This window comes from Rhipicephalus sanguineus, chromosome 2, assembly GCF_013339695.2.
Source record: "Rhipicephalus sanguineus isolate Rsan-2018 chromosome 2, BIME_Rsan_1.4, whole genome shotgun sequence".
Taxonomy (NCBI): domain Eukaryota; kingdom Metazoa; phylum Arthropoda; class Arachnida; order Ixodida; family Ixodidae; genus Rhipicephalus; species Rhipicephalus sanguineus.
Window position 1 is genome coordinate 43,010,949 of NC_051177.1, and position 9,304 is coordinate 43,020,252.

The 9,304-nt window shown below is 48.1% G+C and overlaps 1 protein-coding gene across 1 annotated transcript; it reads left to right on the plus strand.

The window, feature by feature from the left end:
• The first annotated feature begins 6,854 nt into the window (after positions 1 to 6,854).
• Positions 6,855 to 9,022, plus strand: LOC119381556 (putative nuclease HARBI1). Its single transcript, XM_037649330.2, has 3 exons — positions 6,855 to 7,317; positions 7,376 to 7,618; positions 7,904 to 9,022. The coding sequence occupies exons 1-3, from the start codon at positions 6,855 to 6,857 to the stop codon at positions 8,410 to 8,412; spliced, it is 1,215 nt and encodes a 404-aa protein (XP_037505258.1). The 3' UTR covers positions 8,413 to 9,022.
• Positions 9,023 to 9,304: the final 282 nt, after the last annotated feature.

The window sequence follows — 9,304 nt, forward strand, 5'->3', positions numbered from 1 at the left end:
TATCTTAAACAAAAGAGTTGCTGTGCCGAAAAAAACAGCACCGTCGTCAGATAAGATACGAGTAATATTGACATGTTCGTTGAACTGAGGCCGATAAAAGCTAAATCGATTAATTAGCGCGTTCATCATATCCTCATTTCAGACAACTGCACTTCTAAAGGTAAGGAATATTTAAAAAGGCAAATGAATAAATGATACATTAGTACTCGAAAGTCTGGCCTTTGGCTAAGCAGAACACAAGTGATGTCTGAGTTAGTAACTCGGAGACAACATCATTCGGAGTTATGTAGCAAGCTTGAGGTACGCGTATTGTTTATTTTTTTTACGTACCAATTGTATGAGAGAAGGAGCCGGCGGTACTACTAATTGAAAGCGCGCACATGTAGTCATAGAAGTGTGGTTAACGAAAAATTCTCAAGTTTTACGTTCCAAAACGACCATGCGGTTATAAGGGACGCTGTAGTGGGTGACTGCGGAATTATTGAATAATTTTCACTGCCAGAGGTTCTTAACGCGCCCATAGATCTAAGTAACCGGGTGTTTTTTTCCCTTTCTCTCCTATTGAAACGAGGCGGGCGTTGTCGGGAGTCGAACCCGCATCCTTGACCTTAGCAGCGCAACACCTTAAACGTTGGTCGGTTGATTGGTTTATGGGATGTATGTTCCCGAAGCGACTCAGGCTATGAGAGCTGCCGTAGTGAAGGTCGGAATAATTTGGACCACCTAGGGTTCCTCAGTCGACTCGAAGGCAAAAGCCATCTTCTTCTTCTTTTTCTTCTCAGCCGGTGTAGTGAATTTCTCGAGCCCCCTCCGAAAGTTTCCTGCAACTAACGGGGTTTTTCATGCCTCCCGCTAAACTAAACTTCATGCTATCCCGCTAAACTAAAGCACGCTTTCCGCAACCAACGTTTGCGGCACGGTAACGCTATTCCCTTAACCCCCGCTATCACGCTAACGCTAAACTATAACTGTCTAATAAAATTGGGATTTTACGTCGCAAAACCAAGATATGATTATGGGGGGGCGCCGTAGTGGCGGGCTCCGGAAATCTTGACCATCTGGCGTTCTTTAACCTGCACCTAGATATGACTATACGGGTCTTTAGCACTTCGCCTCGATATGCGGCCGTCGCCACCTAGAGTTCTTTAACGGGCACTGACATCGCACAGAACATGGGCCTACACATACGCACAATACATGGACCTATATGCAGGACGAAAAGCCATCATGATGCGCCTTGAGGCTGTTTGAGACTCCCCCGCCTATTCTTTTTTCTAGCCAGAAATTCGCAAACCCGACACGTTTATAAATGAAGAAAGAAAAAGAGGGAGAGGCAGCTGAGCAGTCTCCGTGGTGTTTGGGTAGGGTCCCTGGGCGGGTAGTGACCGCACCCGCAACATAGATGACTTAAAATATTCAACACGGGGTTTCTCCTCAGGTGGCCGCGAGTGCTGCTGCGGGGACTGACGTGGCCGGCATGCAAAAAGGAAGAGTCTTAGGCGACACGATACCGCTCAGGCCGCCTGGTGGTGCGCTGCGCCGACACTTCTGCGGTTGAATACCCCAAAAGGGCATACCATGTCGGTTGCTCCAGTGCTAAATTAGAAAAAGGAAATGAGTTTTAAATATGGAGCTAGGAATGGGTTTGTTGCTAGAAAAAATAGTCTACTCTTCACAATCAGCACAACTATTCTCTGATTATAGTATTTTATGTTTTGTTCTCCCAAACAACGTGAATTTTAACACTACGCCGATTCTCAAGTAAAAAGGGCCGGAAGCTTTCGTGTTTATATGTGCAATTTTTCCAGAGGCCTTGTCTTTCCGAATTTATAGTGGAAGGCAAAACAAAACAAAAACGTTATGAGTAATTGATTAATTCAATTTATTTATTTATTTATTTATTTATTTATTTATTTATTTATTTATTTATTTATTTATTTATTCATTCATTTATTGAGCCGCCGCGGTGGCAAAGTTCTTGCTGTACTTTGCTCGGCTGCTGACTCGAAGGCCGCGTGTTCGATTTCAGCCGCAGCGGTCACATTTCGATCAAGACGAAATGCTAAAGACCCGTGTGCTTAGAATAAGGTGCACGTTAAATTACCCTAGGTGGTTGAAATTTTCGGAGCCCTTCACTAGGGCGTGCCTCGTCATCATATCGTTGTTCTGGCACGTAAATTGTCGATATCATTATTTAAACAAATGGACGGACACGAGAACTTGAAGGAAATAAGAAACGGCTCGAGTTAATTCGTACTCTTTTTTTAGTTTTTTCAAACGCCTAGACAGAAACCAGGGGACTAAAATGTAAACGAGAGGCTCACAGAAATCCGCACTTTCACATTCGCTCGAAACAGTAGTTGGTGGTGGTTCGTGTTTACAGCCCGATGCAGCGCCTTCTTTTCGCTTTCAGCGCACTGTTCTTTCTTTTCACGTTTACACTGCGGATGGTTCTGCGCCATACGCCTCTATTTATTTCGGTGGCCCTGGAAAGGCTATCGTAGTCGCACGGAATATTTCTCGACCGCAAAATACAGGGCGTCGAAAAACAAAGCGGTAGACCCGCCGAAACAAACGGCCTGGGGAGGAAAATACATGCGCGAAAATTGTGGCAGGACGCAGGAAAAGTGGGACGTTTTGAAAACGGCTGCCCGCGCAATCGAAGAGCGTCGATGGGGGGGCTCGAAATTGGCGGGAAGAAGCGAAAAGTGTATAAGGGCAACGCACGGTGTTGGAACGGGGAGGCGTCGGAGTAAACGGTCTCTATGGCTGCACACATTTGCGGTGGCGCTAAGGAAACGGCGCTCTTCCTCGTCTCTCCGTGTTCGTGGAAAGAGGGCGCTGTTGTTGTTGTTGTCGCAACGGCTGCGACGTGTCTGCCATGCAGATGGCCTCACGCGTCCTGTATACGCACGAAACCTCATCGCTGACGCACCCTGTACATAGCTCGAGCGAAACTGAAGTGTGTGTGGAAAAACATGGCATTGTTCAGCGACCACGTGACACCATATTATTGCGACGAGCGTATATACCATAATGCGGTCAGTCTTTGGAATACCAGCGGCTCGGAAAGTTCCAAATTTTTACGAAATAACTGTTTTACTTTATCTTTGGTAATCAGGGGAAGAGATCGCAGCTGTTGATGTTATGAACCGATGTCAGGACCCTAACAAACGCCTTTTAGTGGACAGAACGAAGACAATTCCTTCTTTGGCTACTGTTCGCAGGCAGGTTCATCAACTGCGGTTCTTAGACATGGTATAGTATGCTCAATTGTCAGCAATATAATCACCACATCTTCATTTTATTGCATGTCTCTCTATCTCTCTTTGTGCGCTAGCGCTTTTATTGAAAAATTTCATTTCACGAAAACTCACAGGTTCCCTTATGCATTCGTCTAAGACGACTAGAAGGCGAAAGCCATCTTGTTTCTCTTCTCAGTCAATGTATTAATCCTCCCCCGACATCCTGCGTAAGCCTTTTGTATTTAACGTGGTTTTACACTGCCTCCAGGATCGGAAGCATTGCTTCTGCACCTCACCTGGTTTTACCTTGCCTCCGTGATCAGTCAACAAGCGCCCATGTCATCTGATGAAGTGAACATGTGACGTCACGCTATGTAACGTCATGGTGACGTCACAAATCTTAGCAATCTGTGACGTCTTGATGACGTCACGTGGAGATGATTTTTCGCATCACTCGTGTTGACGCCGCCGTCGCTGCCGGTCAATTTTCGCGTTTTAGGAAGCATCTAAGACTTTCGCCTTAAAAAGTACGGTCGCGCCCAATATCGGTTGCTTTCCTATTTGAGATCTACGGGATATCTGTTTTCCATCATCGGGAGGAGTCACGGCTCAAAAGCACACGAGCTTTAGTTTATCGATATGGCGTCGAGCGCGACTGCCGCCTACTAGCGGATTCGTGTTCCCCGTGACGTCATCACGAACGTACGCTAGCGTTTACCCCCGCCGCTTCACTTGAAACGCACGGATTCCTTTCGCCGTGTTTTGGCCTCGAATCGGACCAGCCATGCCGATAGAGTTCGTTTATGCGCAGCGCATTGTTCGGCGTAAACTCTTAGAGCCTACACTGAGAAAAAGAAATGACTAAAGAAACGACGACAACAACAACAACAACAACAACAACAGCAGCAACAACAACAACAACAAGAGTGTTGTCGTTGCTTCGAGCGCGCATAAGTTTCTCTTACGTGGTGAAGCGTGGCTCGTACGCGGCATAGCGGAGATCCATGGGCGTGCTCGGGTTTCTTCGCATCAGTATGGAAACCGCTTGGGCGAAACGGTCCCGCCAAGCCCTAGAAATGCGCCGGCTGCGCACACGAGGCGTCGGAGAAGAATCGAACGAAGCGCCTTTATCCGATCAAAGCGAGGAAGCTGATAAACCGCGCAACGCTTCTTTCGGTTCTTCTTTCTTCGTGGGGCGGTTTGGGGGCGCCCGCCATCGAATTTTATTATCTTTTTTCTGCGAGAGCTTCGGTTGCTGGAGTTTCGCACGGGGGCTCCTCCGAAGCTGCTCTCGAAGCGAAAGCGCCGTGTTTGATGTGAAACTGGAACTCCGCGCTGCATTTGGGCAACGATCGGGATAACGTTCGGCATCATACGGCTATGCTGAACAACATTCCTCTCTTCTTTCCCCCTTTTCCTTTCTCTAGCTGAAATGTCCTATAACATAGCAGTTTGTCCACTGAATTTTGGGCACGTTGTTCAGAGACTGAAGCGCTGTTGAATTTTATCAATAATTACTTCATTCTAATCCATGCACTACTTTATTAAATCGACTTGAGACATTTTAATTTCTTTTGGTTTTCTTCTGTTCTTCAGCAGCAACTGGAGTTACACACACACACACACACACACACACACACACACACACACACACACACACACACACACACACACACACACACACACACACACACACACACACACACACACACACACACACACACACACACACACACACACACACACACACACACACACACACACACACACACACACACACACACACACACACACACACACACACACACACACACACACACACACACACACACACACACACACACACACACACACACACACACACACACACACACACACACACACACACACACACACACACACACACACACACACACACACACACACACACACACACACACACACACACACACACACACACACACAAAATTCGGTAGATCACCCGCATTGTGGGAATCGATTTCACGCGAAGCAGTCAGTGAATAGCAGTCGATAAGCCAGATTTCTAGCTTTGCACAAAGCATTACGAGGTGGATCTACGTCGTTGTGGGAATTGAGTAGTTTCGCGTATACCATGGGTTTACCAAGCACTCCGACGGCTCTTGCGTGCGATTGACATTAACAGCGTTAAGATTAACAAAGTCGATTCGCGCCGTCCCTGGCTTGATGATAGACTGCGAATTATCTGGACCATCCAGCTGGCTGATAGCGTCGCTAAGGCCCAAGGGCTACTGGCTGCCGTTTAAGTGGTGACCGGGTCCCCAAACCGCTGGACCCAATAAAGTTATATATCTCTCTCACCTGTGGCGCATACCCGCCTACCACGGGCAGCGGTAGTGGATGGATGGATGGATGGATGGACGGACGGACGGACGGACGGACAGTAAAAGTTAGTTTTTTTTTAATGGCACACATTATATCGAGGCTGGCCTCAGGACCAACTTCTAAAAAGAGAACGACGAACGCTCTGTTTTATTTTCAACTTCTAAATTTTTTCTTCGGCTGTGAATCGAACGCGAATGCTTGCTTAACCAGCAAAATTCCCGCAAGGAAAAAAGAAATACCCATCACGTTTTGCACGCGATGCATATTCAGGAACAAAGAAAAATATCCTGAATGAAATGAAACTACAGTCCGGCAAACATTTCCAATGACTGGAAAAGAGCCCAATTTATTTTACTTCGAAGTGTTCTACGCAATTCTTGTCTGCGGGGCCAATATGAGGTTATGCACTGGTGTTTTACAGCGAAAGTTGTTATGAGATCACAACAAGGGCCGTTTGTGGCGCCGTAGTTGTCCGCCGCCGCCGCTGCCAGTGTCCGTAACCACTATCGCGCGAAATTAGAAAAAAAAAACGAAATAAAAAAAAAATGGCTGATTCCTCCGCCATAGGAATCGGTATAACACGAAACTGAAGCGTGTCATTGTAGAAGAATTTGATTGTTTATAGTGCACTGGTATACATAGGCGTGCGCAGGGGGGGGGGGGGGGGCAAGGTGGCGAGAACGGGGGCGCAAAGTCAGCCCTATACATTGTAGGGGGGGCGAGAAGAGGGGCGCAAAGGCAGCCGCATACATTGACATAATAGGGAGGGGGGCGCTGCAACGAACCTTTGCCCCCCTGAAGGGGAACCCTGCGCATGCTTATGCTGGTATACGAGAGCTTGTACAATGTATATTGTTGTTTGGCAGATGCAGCACCGCTTGATGGTGTACGCACCCACGTTGACGCTTAGTGGCACATCTCCGTCTAACGCCAATGATCATGATTTACGAGGAATGCCCATGATGATGATTTAACCAGTGCGATATAGCTGAAGTTGCCAATATATACCTGGGGTGCTATCGCGGAACGATTCTATTCCTTTTTCTATGCTTTTCGCCGCCATTAGTCGTCTCCGATTGGTCGAAGGGAGGCCATGTTATTTGTCAATCAAACAACCATAAAAAAGCGTGACGTCAAAATGACGTTTACACACTCATTATGCAGAGAGAAAAGGCATAGTTTTTAGCATCGCCAGAGAGCGGGTCGTTTGGAAAAGCATCGAAAATGGCGGCTCCGCTGATCGGGATGGCGGTTGCGCTCATGCGACGCCGGCGACAACAACGCGAGCCCGACGATGCGTTTGACATGACGGATGACGAATTTCGGCGGCATTTTCGACTCTCGAAGGAAACTGTGCGATGGTTGTGTGGTCAACTGGCCGAGGAACTGGAAGGGGTGCGAGCGACGCGGCTCTCAGTGGAACAAAAGGTGTTGTGTGCGCTGCGCTTCTTTGCGACCGGGAGCTTCCAAGGTTCCGTCGGGAGCGAGACGACGATTCACATGGCGCAATCGACTGTGAGCGAATGCGTCAAACGCGTCGCTCAAGCTATAGTGAAAGTGGGCGCGCAAAATGGGTGGGTGCGCTTCCCGACGACGACCGAAGAAAAGGCGGCCGTGAAAGAAGGCTTCCTTCGGCTCGGCGCCATTCCGGGAGTGATCGGCTGCATCGACGGCACCCTCATCGGCATCAAGGCGCCCAAGGGACCCCGCAAGGCTTCGTTCATGTGCAGGAAGCACTTCTACGCCCTCCACGTTATGATCGTGAGTTAACCTCCGACTTGTTTGCCTTTCGTTTTACTGCGCCCGCGCCGGCATCTTTTGTTGTTTGCTTGCTAACAATGGGCTTTCGCCGCGCACGCTTTCCCAGATCTGCGATGCGGCGATGCGGATCCTGGCCATCGACCCTATGCGACCGGGGTCAGACCATGACTCGTTCGTCTGGCAGACGACCTGGCTGCGCCGACGGTTCCTGGCGGGGCGCATTGCAGAGCCAGGCGAATACCTGCTTGGTGAGATTAAAACGTTTTCCTCACGGGAGAAGTTGTGTTAAAAAATTTTGAGACCCCCCTGGGTCCTGCCCGAAGGTTTAAAAAAAAAGTAGTAGTGCAATCACTGTGCGACTTCTTTTTAGAAGGATGTGGCCCAAGTGATCAGAACAAATGAATAGAGCACTGCACTAAGGGTCTCGACAATTGTTGCAGCAGTGATGTAACATTATGGCCTCTGATGTTGACTACTAACGTTATGCTACATGGGTATACGTAGCATAGTACACTATTTCCGTCTTTGTGCAGGTGACAGTGGCTACCCATTGGAGCCGTGGCTCCTCATCCCGGTCTCTGGTGATCCTTCCGAGCACAGTGCCGAAGGCAGGTTCAACGCTGAGCACATCACCATGCGCTCCATTGTGGAGCGGTGCATTGGCATGCTTAAAGCCCGCTTCCGGTGCTTGCAGCGTTACCGCACCCTCCACCACGAGCCAGAGCGTGCTGCTGACATTATTGCAGCATGTGCTTCCCTTCATAATCTATGCTTAGGTGAGGGTGCCACTGAGCCGGTTGATGAGTTTGAAGGCATTGAAGACTTTTTCAGCAGCAGCAGCAGCAGCACCAGCAGCGAAGATTCTAACGGGTCCCCCATCCAACAGGGTTTGACCCGAAACAGGGCCACAAGAAGCTATTATTTAAGAGGGCGCGCAGTACGGGACGGTGTCATTGCGCGCTTTGGCACCACCCGTGCGCAGCACTACGAGTACTTGAGGAGGGTGCGCCGGCGGTTGCGACGCCAACAGCATCGTTGGTAGATGCGTAAAGCAGCAGTTGGAGTAGTGTGTATTTAAGAGATGTCAAATAATTGATTTACACATATTATTACTGCGTTGATGTGTGACCTCTTTCAGGCATGGTACAAGAATTGTGATGAAAAGAGAACATATGCATTCTTGCAGAAAAGCCAGTGTAAAACAAAAGTATGAACATACACTGCACTGGAGCGTGGTCATATCCATACAACATTTCATGTGTTAAGCTTGCTGCTGAGGGTGGGATAAAAGCTGTGTTGTTTTTTACGCGCCAATATTTTGTCTGGCGACTTCTTTTCACAACGGTGTAATGGGTGAAGCAATGTGGCTGAATCGTGTTGCATAGCATGCACTGCAATGTTACTTTTTTTTTACATTCGAAAGTTTTCATTGCTTAGTAACGAAATGTAGCCCCTTTGATGCTGCTGCTGCTGCTGCTGTCGAGTATGTGCCATTGCCCTGTAATATCCACTGAAATGCAACCATGGTTCTGTCTTTTTTACATATGAAAGGTCTCTCGTTTGTCTTGGCATACGAGCGATTGTGATGTAGCTGTTAGAATTTTTGCTGCTGTGAATGAGATGGGGAACAACTTGTTCTGCCTGTAGGTATGTTCTGCATTTCTTTTGTGCCGCCTGAGATAGCTGTATGCTGTCATTTCGCAGTGCTCATTGACATCCATTCCTGTTTGTCTTTTCACTCCCTATGGAAGCAATGAAGCCTCCGATCGCACAAAAATGCAACGCACACAACACCTTCCGCTCCTTTAGAAGTGTCGTCGTTCACTCCACTTCCAGTTCCTATGTCAGTTGACCACACAACCATCGCACAGTGTTCAAGAGACAGAAATGCTGTTGAAATTCATTATCTGCCATGCCAGAGAACATGCCTCACT

What these genes read in the sequence shown, in the direction of transcription:
- LOC119381556 (XM_037649330.2), top strand. Translation starts at nt 6,855, where the DNA reads ATGGCGGTTGCGCTCATGCGACGCCGGCGACAACAACGCGAGCCCGAC. An exon ending in CAAGGCGCCCAAGGGACCCC is followed by an intron (nt 7,318 to 7,375) that starts GCAAGGCTTCGT and finishes TATGATCGTGAG; the next exon opens with TTAACCTCCGACTTGTTTGC. An exon ending in GCCAGGCGAATACCTGCTTG is followed by an intron (nt 7,619 to 7,903) that starts GTGAGATTAAAA and finishes GTCTTTGTGCAG; the next exon opens with GTGACAGTGGCTACCCATTG.